General features: G+C 39.6%; 1 protein-coding gene across 1 annotated transcript; it reads left to right on the top strand.

The window, feature by feature from the left end:
• The first annotated feature begins 301 nt into the window (after positions 1–301).
• Positions 302–2,153, top strand: LOC125901946 (THAP domain-containing protein 6-like). The gene is made up of 4 exons (XM_049597987.1): positions 302–381; positions 1,152–1,353; positions 1,498–1,605; positions 1,956–2,153. The coding sequence occupies exons 1-4, from the start codon at positions 302–304 to the stop codon at positions 2,151–2,153; spliced, it is 588 nt and encodes a 195-aa protein (XP_049453944.1).
• The last annotated feature ends 13,961 nt before the right edge of the window (positions 2,154–16,114 follow it).

Genomic DNA, 16,114 nt, shown 5'->3' on the forward strand with positions numbered 1-16,114 from the left:
GCTTCTCCTCAGGCTGAACGTACTCAGAGTTGATTGAACTCATTTTGATCAGCTGTTCTGGACATGTATCCCTGATTGCAGGCCTGCAGACCTCAATGTCACCGTGACGCTCCCTATTGAGGAAGTAGGACGGCCATAGCACCGACAGATGGCGGTAATGCAACTATGTGGATGTAACTACGCCGATAAACCTGACAAAAAAAGAAGTTGGATACATGCGTCCATAGACGCCGCATCGAGCGCTGAGCCGTACGTCAACGTCATCACCATATTGGATGTGGCAAGAATCAGAGCGGAGAAGATGCCTCATCCATGTGCTGCATGGAAGTGTGCGAATCGTTTTACTGTCCAAACCAAATCCCAGGGAATAACCTTTCACAGGTAAGACTTAACAATTAACTTTGATAGTATTTGGCCCATAGACTGCATGATTTGGCCATTATAACATCGTTTTGAGAGCATAATTTGCCGACGTTGTGCAAAACACTGTATTCCTGCACAGAATTCATTCATTCATTTCATTTCATTCATTTTAATTTATTCTGCTCATGGTAGTATATATTTTCATCAAAACATACACAGTTAATAATTTAACAACTCAGTTTACAAATCCATAGTCGGAAAGGAACAGAAGGAAGAACAATCTTACATTACCAGAACATAAACAATGAATTAGCGCGGTCAAACCCGCCTTCAAACAATGAAGTCGTCAATCTTATTTTCGGCAGTAGCTCAGTCCATAGGGACTTGGGTTGGGAACCGGAGGGTCGCCTGTTCAAGTCCCCATCCGGACCAAAATATAGAGCGTGGCCTGGTGGCTGGAGAGGGGCCAGTTCACCTCCTGGGTACTGCCGAGGTGCCCTTGAGCAAGGCATCAAACCCCCCAACCGCTCGGGGCGCCTCACCAAGGGCAGCCCCCTCACTCTGACATCTCTCCACTTTGTGCATGTATAGGTCCTGTTTGTGCATGTGTGTGTGTGTCTTTTGGACCTGTGTGTAATTGACAAGCAAGAGTGAAAACACTGAATTTCTCCTCAGGGGGATTAATAAAGTAAATAAACTTAAACTTAAACTTAAACTTATTCAATTGCTCCAAACATTTTAGTAAGATTGCTGTTATTTGCTTGACTAACTTTTGTCATACTATGTAGGTTTCCCAAAGATAATGCTTGGTGGAAACAGTGGGAAGTAGCTCTCCGGAGGGAAGGGTTTTCTGCTAGCTCGTCTTCTATGCTCTGCAGTGAGCATTTCAAGCCTGAGGACTTTGACAGAACAGGTCAGACAGTCAGGATCAGAGATGGAGCTGTCCCTTCTGTCTTCAGTTTCCCAGCTCACTTCACCTCCAGAGGGTATGTATATCACCATAGGCTGTAAGGTTTAAATAAATGAATGCCATACCATGCTGATTTTTTTTCTTTTCTGAGTGTGAAGGAATCAATTATGTATTTTGTAATAATACACTGTGATAAAATTAAAATATTGTATCCTTCACTTTAGCCTGTTGCTACCACGACAACTGAGACCTTAAAGAAGGCTCAAGAGACTCTGGCAGTGGACTGTTCCCAGCTTGTCCAAGACACTGATGAACCCCCCTGCCTGTACCCAGTGTTGTGAGTACCAAATAGACATGCCTCAAATAGTTGTGAGCATTATGATCCTTGTTATGTTCAAATCTCTTGTCATCTCCCACTCTGTCACTATTTTCAGACATACTCACATACACATATGCACATGCATGAAACATGTCAGTGATGAATGTGTATCCCTGGCACATACACACATGCACACACGCGCACACACAGTGCTGGCAGAACAAATGTGGAGTGATGAGATTAAGAATGTGGGACAATTGACATCACTTTGTACTAGCAAAGATGTGACTGACTGTGACTGGGTGATTGAGTAAGTGTAATATAAACATGAGTTATAATATTTTCATCCTTTGTTTCTACTAGGACCACTCCTATGTCCTGCCTGATGATCTGAGGGCCAGACTTAGTGATGCCTTGGCTAGGGTGGAGAGTCTGGAAAGAGAGAAGAGGAATGCAAAGGATAGAGAAAGGAGGGCAAAGAACACTGTGTGCAGTCTTCTGGAGGATCTCAGAGGAAAGAAACTCATAAATGAAGAGCTGAAAGACAAGCTATATAGCTGATGTAAGGTGAATTACTCCTGTGTGGGATGAATAAAGTTCTTATCTGAGCCATCTGAAAAGATCAAATACATTGTTTTTGGTGCCTAACTGTTTCCCAAGTATATTAGTGCGTGTGAGAATGAATAAATGAGAGGCATTAACGTAAATTTCTTTGTAGAAAGGCGCTTTATGAAATTAAGTCCATTTACTTGTATTAATTTACAACGCAGCCTTGCCACATCCAATATGGCGGCGATGTTGACATATCACAGCAGCGGACAAACCCATTCGATGCGGCGTCTACTTAGGGTAGACTGAGTATAGTTGAGACATGTGTACAGTTGAAACACCCTAAATATCTTGCCTGCGCTGCAAGCCTGAGCCGTGATTTTTACTCAGCACATGTGTATCAGCATCCTCTTTGGTGGTGGGAAATTTGAAGAGTGTTAGCATCTCCAGTCTGAAGATATCAACAAAAGTCTTTTTACTAAGGTAAGAATTTCACTTTACCATATCCCTTCCACAATGAATCCTTATTATCCTTTTGTGACCATCAAACATAACTTACATCATTGCAAACATTATTCTGTGCCCTAAAAAATCACATATTTCGTGCTATCCTGGCATGTTAGGTCACTGCATAATCTAGACAAATACACAAGGTGCTTACCCGTGATAGAGTTCTATTACATCACAATCTGTTAAGTTGTGCAGTGTAAAGATAACAGGTTACAAATCATAATAAGACCACAAACAAAGAAAATGAAAATAAAATTCAATATTTGTGATACTTGAACTGTGTTATATTAATGGACATCTTTTTAACCATGAATGATATAAGGATAATTTAGCGTGTGGTGTAAGGTGGTAGAACGGATACAGTTGATACAGCCTTTATGGATGTGTAGCCCAGCCTACTTCAGAGTTCAGAAATAAAAAGCCATGCAGTGTGTGTGTGTGTGTGTGTGTGTGTGTGTGTGTGTGTGTGTGTTAGCTATGTTGTGTAGCCTATATGGACTTTTTTGTTTATGTTTGTCTTCTTGTGCTATGCCTATTGCAGGATGCCCTGCTTCAGAGCTAGGACCACAAAGCTAGCCAAAGCTGCATATGCCATCACTGTGAGGAGTGAATCAATGTTTTTTCTTTGTTGTTTGTTGTTTAGTTTTGTAAAATAAAAACTAAACACCACCGCCGGCGGCAGAGCCTAGCCCCACATGACCACTCAGTTGCGTGTCATAACTTCTTGTTTAGCCTATTTTTAGTGTTGACATTTTAGGCATTGTTGGTGTTTTATTATTGCTTGTTTACAATAATATTCCATTGTTTTTAATTGCAATAAAGAGGAATGAATTTATATTGAAATATCTTGTCAAATTGTCATTTTTTTTTTAAAGTTTATTGCATTTACAATTGATGTTCAGTCATCATCAATGGGTTTCAATAGGTGTCTCAACTGTACCATGGTACCGTCTCAACTGTACACATATGGGGTATAGTTGAGACGGTACCATGGTAAAAATGCACCTCATGTTAATGACCTGATTGTGGAAAAAATAAACAACTTACAAATGATATTCATCAATAATAACTTAGCATTCAAACAAATTAAACTGCATATGAAAAATCACTTATTTTCAGTGTATAGTTTTTGTGCAATATCTATTCAAAAATGGAGAAGCAAAAAGTCTCTCAACTGTACTCAGTCTACCCTATATGTCAATGCATGGTTCTGACGCCCACTTCAGATAAAAAAATAAAATAAATAAATAATGGAAGTAAGTGTGACTTTTATAATATTGTTTATACTTTTAGGCGTGCCGTTAGGTGATGTGAATTAGCTGCACATGAGCTAATGTTATATTTAAACTAACTTTTAAGCATGTGTGCAATTAAACAGCTAATGTTAGCTTACGTGCAAGTAGGTGCTATTTAGCTAAGCTAACGTTTTAATTACATGTGTGTGCGAGCTTGTTCACAACACCGAACTGGTCTCATACTAATATCAGAGTGCATTCGGTGGTATATGCACTACAACGATACATAACGCTAGTGTTCTTAGTCTTCTAAGAGACTAATCAGAGTACAAGCATGAAATTGAATGCATTGTCAATATTTTATGGCTTTATAATCATACCTGTCGTGTCTATTGTTTTTTATATATAAAGCAGAGGTGGGTAGAGTAGCAAAATATTGTACTCAAGTAAGAAGACTGATACTTTATAAACAATATTACTCAAGTAAAAGTAAAAAGTAGTCATCCAAATAATTACTTGAGTAAGAGTAAAAGAGTATTTGGTGAAAAAACTACTCAAGTACTGAGTAACTGTTGAGTAATGTCTGATTTATCTGTAAAACAAGAACATGAACGTAATCAATCAATCAAATATTCAAAAATAATAATCTGCAAATTCATGTATTTTAAACGATACCCCTTTAACTAAAACAAAAATAAAATCTCTCTCTCTCTCTCTCTATATATATATATATATTTATATATATGTACATATATTTGTACTCAAGTAAGAGAATTGTTGCTTTAAAACAATATAACTCAAGTAAAAACTACTCTGTAAAGTACAATTTATCCAAAAAGCTACTCAAGTAAATGTAACTGAGTAAATGTAACTAGTTACTACCCACCTCTGATATAGAGACACATAACAGTGATACAAGGAGATTACTTATGTAATTGTTCAATAAAAAAAAACAAAAAACAATCTAGTGATCCCCTTAATTTTGATAACATTAAAAAAGTATCTCAGGTTACATTTGATTATGATATGTGTTTAATGTGTATAAATACACATTAAAATATATTACTTTTTCATAATTTAATGAACAATTAAGGTAATTTAATGTTCTGATAGGTATTTACTCTGTTATTTTGTGAAATGTGTCAATCTTGTATTTCATAATTAGTAAAACCACAGATTAAGTTCATTGTGTTCATCCCTGCATTCGCCACATTCATTATAGTTTATTGTCCCTCTTCGGACACCGTAGGGAGTGGACGGTGTCAAATGTTTGACTCCGCCCACATTGAACTCACCCAGCTCAGGCTCAGTCAACTTGCAGATCGGGATTAGGCTCAGAGTTTGTTGAGCCTGCTTTCTGAAATAAGGCCCTGCATGCACTTTGCATTGATGATAATGGATCGTTTATCATTGAATCGATAAATTGATCCACAGTGATGGATCACGTTATGTTGCGTGGGAAACATATTTTTACTCAAAACATGATCTTTGTTCTAAACCTAACCACGTAGTTTGATGCCTTTACCTAATAGCAACTGATTGACAACATAAACATGTTTCCATTGTGCATCAAATAGATTTGTTAAATGGTGGCCTGTACATCACTGTAAGTTGCAGAGGGGCTTGAGAAAGCATCAGTATTTGATGACCTGGGAATGACAACAGGTTGAAATTTGCACCAAGTAATCAATTAGACATACAGATATTTCACAGGGTAAGTGGAAACTTTGATGTGCAGGTGGCATTAAATGCAAAGTCAGAGTATTACTGAATGCAGTAAGCTTCTCAGCTCTCGTGACCATGAATATCTGTATATTTCATGGCAATCTATTCAGTAGTTTTAGAAATAATTCATTCTCCACCAAAGTAGTGGGCCAGACATCACCGCCATCCCTAGAGCCATGTTAAGCGAAAATGGTGTCACTTTTAAAATGCTGTGGTCTTTTTTGGTTTCATACTGCCATTCATTTTACCTCTGCGAGCAGATGCAATTAACTTTTTAATGAATATGATGTCGACAGGCAATATAGCTTATCTTTACATGCCACAGAACTAAACTGCTGTTCCCAAAACAATTACAAATACCTACAAGAGCCATATCGTGTTGCACTGGGTGACATACTCCTTCATTACAATAAGCAGGGGCACTTTATTTTACAACAACTTTGTGACTGCAAATGTGGTCTAGCTAGTTTGACAGCTGAGAGGAATAAACCACACTGTTCACTGTAATGAAGGAATATGTCAGCCAGTGCAACAGCATGCCTCTTTAATGTGCTTAATGATTTTGGATGATAACAGAATTCTATGGCAGAAAGACATGTGTAATATCTGCCTGTGACAGAACTGGTGAGACAGATAAGCCAGCTGTGTTAGCAAATATAAAATCACACGGGAACTGCCCATTGGTTCGACTGCCCATTGGTTCGACATCCCATTGTTCCGACCATATTAAACTCATTGTTCCAAAGTCCGTTCCGAAATCATCATGATGCCCTGTGGTTAAGGTCTGGTTAGGTTTAGGCACAACAACCACTTGGTTAGGGTCAGGAAAAGATCATGGTGTGGGTTAAAATGAAAAAGAAAGTGACAAACACATAAGCTGTGAGCCTGCTCCGCCTCAAGCCGGTCGCAGCGCACCATACGCCTGCCACGAGCACCGCGGACAGTCGGACTAATGGGATGTCGAACCAATGGGCTGTTGAACCAATGACATGGACCCATATCACACAAACTGGATACTTAAAAGACTCAGTATATGTTTCAATACGGAAACAATATGCACAGCAGGGTGGCTTCAGAAGGTACAGTAAGATACATTTCCCAAGTTAACAAAAGTTAGTTCCTCTACAATCTTAGAGAATTATACAATATTTAAGCCTATGGGGCTGCAAATGGTAAATTTTACTTTGGCAGCCTTTAAATTCTGCACTGATAATTAACCGAAATTAAATGCTGATGTCAACAGTTTTTTTTTTTTTTTCAAACAGTCCTCTTAAACCCATGTTTCATTTAAAATGAGAGGTATAAAACATGCAATCACACAAGGTTTTTGCTTTTTGCAGGCATGTGTTTGTGCAGTTTAATTCACTTCAGTTTTATCTAGAAAGCCCAATACCACAAATCACATTTAACCACATTTACAATCTGTGCATTTTTAATGCATCTGTTAATTTTTGTATATTATGTTTTAACCATTAAAAGAAGTAACTTGATAAACTAATACATAAAAAATAAGAAATACAAATACAACTTGCTCCTAAGTTCCTTTGGTAGCATTTCTTTTCTTTTCCTTTTTTTTGTAAACACATTTTAGGCTTTTCACTCTGTAACAGTTCTTGTAAATTTACAGCACTACAATTAAATGAACTTGACTGTTTTCTAGCGACGAGAAAAGGATGTATTTTATCCTTTATATAATGTATCTTTCAAGATGTTAATGTCTGTAGGACAATCAGCATATAAATGTCTGTCTTATTTTGAGCAGTTCATGTTTGTATGGGAAGTTGCGGAACTTTATTTGTACGGCGCATCTTCCATGACAAACACAATACAGCATGGCACATGGTCAGTAAGTCGGCACTGGTGCAGGCTCATTGTCAGAGGGCTTTATAACTCTGTTTTGGATGGCACTCAATGTGGCGGACCCTCTACATGAATGCGGAAACAGAGTTAAAGTAGGTGGAGAAAGGGTGTAGGGGTGGTTTGTCTGCCTCCCGGACCAAAACTGGAAAATAATTCCACAGGAGAGGAGCCTGATAGCTGAAGACTCTGGCTCCAATTCTACTTTTAGAGACTCATAGAACTGCAAGTAACCCTGCATTCTCGGAGCGCAGTGCTCTAGTGGGATAAAAAGCGCTATGAATTCTCTTAAATATGATGGAACCTGACCATTTAGAGCTTTGTCGGTGAGGAAAGCAATTTCAAAATCAACTCTAGATTTTACAGGGAGCCAGTGCAGAGAGACTAGTTCTTGTCAGTACAGTGCCGTTCTGAATAAACTGGAGGGTTTTAGAGACTTATTGAAGCAACCTAATAATCAGGAATTATCTAGCTAGTGCTTGGAAGTAACAAATGCTTTTTTCCCTGCATCTTTTAAAGACAGGATGTGCCTAATTTTTGAAAAATAAGGAAAAAGGCAGTCTTTGAAGTTAATGGCACACGTGTGCATGTGTACATATAATACACAAACACCCATGTGATTTAATGCACTTTCATCCTGCATGTAAATTGCGGATACTATAAGTGAACAACAACCAACAAATGCTTGAGCAGAGAGACAACATTCAGAGGTCCATAGGGATCCTATGACAATGGAATAACAAGACATTTTACAAGCCTTATGCAAATTCAGCATTCCTCTGAAATATCAAGACCCAGTATGATAAAGTCAAAGTACATATCATCATGTTGAGGTTGCTCACTTGATGGTGCAAAAAGGTTTTATTTAATGGGCACATAGTTGCCATGCAGAAGCCCTGGAGCTGCAGCTCTTCTGTCTTTCACTGCGACTTTACCAAAGAAATTGACAGAAAAGTTTGCTGCATTTATTTGTCCCTGACATAGCGGCTGCTCTCATCTCCGCCTCCAGTTATAGACAGAGCTAAACTGTAGCAGCAACCGCTGCTCACTGCTTAAATGTCTGATTTAGATGTTGAGACTGAGAGGAGACACGGGGTGAGGATGGGGAAGAGAGAGTCAAAATGGACCAAACTAAGTCAAAGAGGGGAAAAATACAATGCCTTGAGAGTTTTCCTCTCCCCTCTAACTGGTGTGAAAGAGATAGTGCAAATGAAAAAGTGGCCTGCTGAATGATGATAGAGGCTTAATACCAGTTTGCGGCGTATCTGGTCTACACTAACGGCACTGTTTCTGCTTTGCTCGTGAAATTAGGGAGGAGTTCTTATAATCTAGCTATTCAACACCTTCGTGTTTTAATAAGCTTAGAGCTGCCTTTATCCTCTTCCCTCCTAAACCCCCTTACTGACAGCTCAACGCTCCCATCAGACGCGGCAAGACGAGAGCAAACATGATTTTTCTCCCTTGCTTTTTATTGCTTGATGCATTTCTATTCAGTCAGTTGGAAGACACATCCCTGCATGCTGCTGTGGCAGATGCTGGCACAGTTATTTATTTAAATTTCATTTTACTACAATTTTCTGCTCTGATTGGTGCAAAGTGGAGGGGGATTGTTAGGAATCAGGGGGTGGATTATGTGACAATCTGTTATGAAGACCACATCAATAACATTCACAATATGAGTGTCTGTGAGGTTTTTATCTGTGTGATAATTCAGCCACTTTTTAGACCAGTTCAATAAATGGATTTCAAAAACTAACAGCTTGTTTAGCAGCACAGTATTGTATTAACACACGTTATTTTGAGCCATCTGGGGCATATTTCACTGGCAGCATGCAAAGACAACTGCTTACAGATCAGTTTAATGGTCCTGAAGTGTGTAATCTTTGACTTTACAGTACATTACCACAGGCTGACGCTACAGAAGTTAACTGTTGTCAACTCAGGAGCTGACTTGCTTGCCCAGCAAATAAAGACCACAATGTTAACAACATTCAGTGGGGGTGGAATTACCAATGGCTCACATGGTGAATTCAGAATATTTTATATTTCCACAGCAGTAATCCCATTAGTACAAAAAGATGTCACACTCTCGACTCTATTGCTCTGATGATCACATATGCTAACAGAAATACTGTTTATATGCAGTATAATTTGGTGTTAAACAAATTGCAATAGATGTGAACCTTTCCTGAGGATTTTCAAATTGAATGGCGACCAAAAAAGTTAGGGATTCTGTTCTTCGAGCCTCTGGAAGGCTTTCAGTTTGAAACACGGGCTGAAAAGTTTTTTGAGAAGTCGCTCAACAGCAAAGAAAAAACAAAGTTGAAGCCACTAGAATTAATAGTACACAAGAACCATATTTTGTTGTTTTTTTATCTATTATTTAACATAAGTAAGAGTCCACAGCAATATGATGCTTAACTTACGGTGACCAGATGTCCCCGATTTCCGGGGACAGCCCCCGATTTGGGTGACCTGTCCCTGGTAAAAGCTGTCCCCGAAAATGTCCCCGATTTTGACATTGAATGGGGGAAATATGCGTGTAAACTCAAACACCAGTTATTATGGTAGTCAGTAAACGCATCACCAGAGAAGACGTCGTAAAGCTGCGTTCACATTGGGCACAAGTGAAGCGAATTACTCGCGCATAATGCGAGTTTGGACGCTGGACCATTTTGTTAATTTGCGTTATCACGTCATTCGCGCGAGTAGCGGGGAAGCCGGCTGTGCTAACTAGAGCTAAGCTAGTGCTAACGTTCATAGTACAACCATTCTGCAAACTAATTAAAGACACATATTTACAGAACTTACCAAGTAGACCAGTCTCCTCGGCGACTTTCACCAAAGCCTGCTCCTTTTTGTTGCGGTCTCTGTAGAGTAGACATGTAGTATCATATAGCTCCGGGTAGCCACTGACGACCATGGCTGAGATAACCACCATCGCTGCTTTGTACCTGCTCTGGAAGTCCCAGATGTGTCGGAGGGCCAAACGCCGTCATTTTTGGGTTCACCCTATCCTGCAGAAGCGCATCCAGCTCGGCGAGTTTCACCACCTCCTCCAGGAACTCCGGCTGGAAGATAGCCGCTTTCAGCAGTACTTTAGGCTGACTGGGGCCCAGTTTGAGGACCTGTTGGCAAGGGTTGGCGCCAGGATCTCCCGGCAGGACATCAACTATAGGTGTTCCATTTCAGCTGCGGAGCGTCTGTCCATGTCAACAACGTCGTTGACACACGACAGTGACGTCGGGAGAATCTCACGCGAATTTGCCTCAAAAGTTTAATATTTTCAACTCGAGCGATGAGGCGTTAGATGCGAATTTCGCGTCTATCGCGCCGTGCTAGACACCTCTATCACATCTATCGTGTCGTGCTCGACATGTCCATTGCGCCACCCGGTGTGAATTTGCGTCTAATTGCGTCTTTGCATTGACTTTGTATGTAATCTTGACGCGCGAATTTGCGAATTTGTGTTTGGTGTGAACGCAGCTTTAGACGTACAGACGTTATCAGGAAGCACGACCAGACGCAGCAGCATCAACAACAACAATCTAGAGGCAGCAAAAAGGAGAGAAGAGGAGACCAGCGGCCACGTTAAATGGTATGTTGTGTATGAACTTATGTATTTTGTGTGAGCTGGCAGTAGACTTGTCTGTGTGTGTGTGTGTGTGTGTGTGTGAAGTGAGGTAAAGTAGGCTAAGTATGATTGTAACATGCAATGCGTCTGTTTAATCTGAACTGAAGACCTAACGTAACGTTATAAAAGTCAGTGAACATTAACATTATGTCACTGTTTTTATATCTGTCATTGGTGAAGCTGTAACGTTAGCATGAGATTACCAGGTGATGACATTGTATGTGGCTCTGTTTTATAAAAGGAGGAGGTGGAAGACTGCTTTGGTAGCATAGGATTTTCCTGGAGGCATAGGGACCTGAGACTGTGTTAAAATAATAAATAAATAATATGTAAATGGTTAATAGTTGTGTGTGTTAACTGCTGTATTTTGTGTTGGGCTGGCACCAGTCACTGCTGTGTGGGTAACCAATGAATTTAGTAGTTATAAATGCAGACCATCTGATTAGATGATGCCCTATGTCACTGTTTTGTATGTCACTGTTGTTAGTGAAGGCGTAACTTGTTATATTAGATTACTATGAAATGACAATATTATCTCTTTCTTTTGTGAGTGCACTTTATAAATGCAGGCTATTCTTTGGCTCTGTTCTTGCAGTTTTTCTCATGTTCTCCTCTACTTTTATTCTACCCAGGCTCCTGAGGCGGAGGCTACGGAGGTGGATGAATGAGGGGATCACAGTGATGTCATCCCTTTTTTTATTGCCACCTTTTGTGTCATAAATATCAGCTCAGTATTCAGTTATGAGTTGAAACCTTTGACCAAAATAATCCATCCTAACTCCTAATAAGATTAAGATATTTTTGTCTTCCTCAGTGGATGGATGGTTGGTGATGTCACTCATTTGTTTGATTGCAACCTTTTTTGTAAACAAAGTCCAGACTTGTTCTTTGTGTACTAGGGATGTGGAGATTCGCCGATTCATATCGGTGGTCCGATACAAACGTTTGGGATGCGACTGCACCGGTAGATTCAAGGTGCGTCGGATATAATTTACGGGTGACTTTACAGTGCATCTGTTCTAGCCTGTCAGGATCGGTCAATACTAGGGTTGGGAATCTCTCTGTGATAGACGATTCGATACGTATCTAGATACACGGCTTACGATACGATTCAAAAACGATATATTTTTAATATAGAACGATTCAATACGATTCGATACAGTGTAGGAACGGTACGATTCGATACAATTCTATGGTTAACATTTGTTGATGTAGACATTAATCATACATTATAAAATAAAGAAGCCAATTCTATAAAAGTGACATTCTTACAGTATTTTCAAATTTGTAAAAGACCACATCCCCAAGCATTGTTGTTGTATGGCAATGGTAAAAATAAAATAAAAAGACAAACAACAACAAAATCACATGTCAAATGTATTTATTTTAGACATGGACCAAAAAAAGACTTGCTGAATGAACATCATTTTGTTGGATGGTATCAATATAAAAATGAGAAGAAGTTTTAAACTTTAAGTGAAGTGAACTTTAAGTAAAATTTAAGTGTTTTAAACCTACTTGTTGTGTTGTTTTTATGGTATTGTCTGTGTTTTTGTATGTATCTTATATGGACTTGAGTCTGAAATAAAGTTTATTATAACGCTGTACAATATAAACATAAAGCAGAATAAAATAATAACATGCAATGTAGGGGCAGAATCTGACATCTCCTGTTATCAGTTGATATCATGGACTCAATAATACATCAATGATATTTCAATGGAATAAATTACCTATTGACTTATTCATACTTCAAAAACAGCATCAATAAGTGATTAACATACGGGGGATCAAAATAAAATAAATAAATAAAATACAAATCAACCAGCCACCCTCCTCCCCTGACAAGTAAAGAACAGTCCCTAAAGTGTGGTGAGGTTTGTGGAAATGTGAACTGCTCGTTTCTCGTCTGACACGTCACATACCTGTGTGCTGCCAGGGCTTGGCTGGTATTTTTGGGCAGTCATGACACCGATGAAGACTTCTTGGACCTGGAGCCGGGCTTCTCGGTCGCCGTCCGGTAAGTCGTTATCATGCGCCGCTGTATTTGACAGGAATACGTATTTCTGTCTGTGTCTGTGACCCCACGTTCAACCCACAACCGGCAGGATTCGCCTTTAGTTTCTGCTGCGGCTTGGCTGCTCCCTGGTTTATCCAACCAGCATTAGCTTCTGTTCAAGCTGGCGCTGATGTTTACATCCATTATCGTTGTCAGGAATGCCTGCTACAGAGCATGCCGCCGGCTCTCGCGTTGTTTTCGAGATGCAAACTGTTAAAGCCAGTCAACCGATTGCTAGTCTTGCGATACCCGAATCCATGACTCTACAATCAATTCATCTAAGGATTCATGGCTGATTTGTATCGATTGAGGAGGCTGCTACCGACGCAGCCGTATCTCTCGCTTGTCAAACCAGATATCCGGTCATATCGGTTAATCGTTCCCAACCCTAGTAAATACCATGGTTAAATCGATTATTTTATGTTCTAGTATCGTCCTAATGCATTTTCCGAGCCAACCTGAATGCACCATCGCGTCCTCGGGCACTGACGCAAGCACGCAGGTGTTGTACACAACAAATATGGAGGCAACTGAGAACGACGTTAGCAGCGATGAGATATTTAATGCACCAAAAAAGACACACAAATCTAACGTGTGGCAATATTTCGGGTTTTTCAAGCGAGGAGGGCAACTTGACAAGACGCACGCAATCTGCAAACAATGCCGTGCGGCTATCAAGTACGTCAGTAGCACGACGAACATGGCGACGCACATGAAAAGACGGCACGGCGTGGATACCTCTGCGGCTGCGCCCCCCTCCTCTCTTTCGTATTCTACCAAAGCACGAGCCACATCGAGCGGTAGCAAAGCTGGTGACCAACCCAAAGGATGAACAGAGCTCCCACAGAGAGGAGGAGGAAGAAGAAGAGGAGGAAAAAGGTTTGTTTTGATTGAAACCTTAGGACTACAGTCTGTAATAGTTTGTTGTTTTAAAAATTGATATATTGTTCTTGTAAAATTGTATAACATTGTTCTTCTCTTCTCTTCTCTGCTCTTCTTTTCTCTTCTCTAACCTAGATGATGACCCAGAGCCTCCCATGAAGAAGTCAGCATTGGACCTGATGTTTGGAGGTTTCTCCACTCCAAGAGCACAGAAGAAGAGTTCAAGAGAAAGAGCTAAGGAGGAAACTGCCAATTACAGGGGGAGGGATTGTTTAGATCTGCATGGTGATGTGTTGCAGTGGTGGAAAGAGCAGGTGGATCTCCCTCTTCTGTCCAAATTGGCCAGAACCTACTTGTCCATCCCTGCAACAAGTGTTCCTTCCGAACGAGTTTTCAGTACAGCCGGTGATGCAGTGACTGCTCAGCGCAGTCTGCTACTCCCAGAACATGTAGACCAGTTAATATTTCTAAAGAAAAATCTGAAACTGAGCCATATGAGATAAATCATGCAGTGAAGTGAGGTGTTGGCAGTAAATGGCACTTACAGTATCGTTTGATTGCCAGTAGTTGATGTTTGTTTTTTTTGTTTTTTTTTGCTTACACTGTTTGCAGTTAAGAAAGACTTGTTGGGAAATGTTTACATTTAAATGTTCAATTTCTAATAGAAATCACACCAATACTTTTTCTTCCTAGTACACAGGAGTAGTATGGACATTGCACTTTGGAAAGAAATACCTCTATTGGAGCACCTTGGTGAGAGTATCGTTTATAGCAGCTGTTACTGGCTGCCAGTAATAGTTTTATTTTTACACTTGCGTCTGTAAGATATTATTTGATTTTCATTATTTGTAAGGTGGAATTACAGCCATTTATGTTCACTTTTCAGTCAACTAACTGAAACATTGTCAAGCACATCAGTCTGGCAGACAGTCGCATGTGTTGCTGATATTATTTGCACTATGCACATTGTTAATACTGTGCTTTCTGAAACTGTTCAACTGTGAAGTTTTATACATTTTGTATAATTATAGAGACAGAGAATATAATTGAATATAATTCAATTGAATAAAATTGAATGCTCTGTCTGTACATACTGAATTATGTCTGTTTTTTAAAATCGGATTTATTGGTTTGCTCCATAAAAACCAACCAAATATTACATACATCCCTCAAATTGATACAGAGAGTAAAGCAGAATTGTGCTATTGAGGAAAGAAACCTGATGTGGGCTAATACACTCTTGTACCACAACTAACTGTATCGAATGTTCACATCATATTGAACCAAATCCTTTTATAATTAAGTCATATCATTATCAAATCATTTTTGAATCGCATCGTATCGTGAACAGGAGTGATTCGTATGGCATAGTATCGACAGGGGGCTTCAGCGTATCGCAAATGTACCGTATCGGTGGCAGCGTATCGAGATGCATATCGAATCGGCCTCAGTGGTGGAGGTATACATCCCTATTGTGTACTGTGTGAAACCAAAGGTCAACCGAGTGATTTTAATAACAACTTAGCAGAATATGCTAGTATGTCTGGCATACTTTGTTAGCTCTTTACCTTATTTATTTGTGGATGGGTCAGCTGTAAAACTGATTTGCCCTTCTGGGACTAATAAAGTAACCTGAATATGAATCTGAATCTGATGTATTTAACATGAGATATGTGATATAGGCTATGTTACATGACATTATGCTATGTTACCACAAGCTGTTCTCACAAACTTTTGTTTTCCTATGAAAAGTATTGCACCTAAATTCAGGCATATCCTGCATATTTTGAAAGGCTGCGATCACGTGACCAATGCACTGACGGGAGTAGTCTCAAGGGGTCTTGTATGGAAGCAGGTTGGGGAAGTGGATGGGTCACAAAAACCCGGACTCCAGGATCTTACCCCAGAGACGCATGTTTGGAACCAGGTGAACCTTCAGTCATTTTAACGTATGTCCTCTTTTCTAAACCTAACCACTTACTTTTGTTGCCTAAATTTAAAGAAGTAAAATTAAAAACCAACACTGAAAGTTTAGTTTCGACTGTATGCATTTATAAAAAAAAGACAAGAC

The sequence above is a fragment of the Epinephelus fuscoguttatus genome, linkage group LG15 (assembly GCF_011397635.1).
Source record: "Epinephelus fuscoguttatus linkage group LG15, E.fuscoguttatus.final_Chr_v1".
Classification (NCBI taxonomy): domain Eukaryota; kingdom Metazoa; phylum Chordata; class Actinopteri; order Perciformes; family Serranidae; genus Epinephelus; species Epinephelus fuscoguttatus.

Coding starts and splice junctions, on each gene's coding strand:
- LOC125901946 (XM_049597987.1), top strand. CDS start 302: ATGCCTCATCCATGTGCTGCATGGAAGTGTGCGAATCGTTTTACTGTC. Junction 382..1,151: donor CAGGGAATAACCTTTCACAG/GTAAGACTTAAC, acceptor CATACTATGTAG/GTTTCCCAAAGATAATGCTT. Junction 1,606..1,955: donor AACCCCCCTGCCTGTACCCA/GTGTTGTGAGTA, acceptor TGTTTCTACTAG/GACCACTCCTATGTCCTGCC.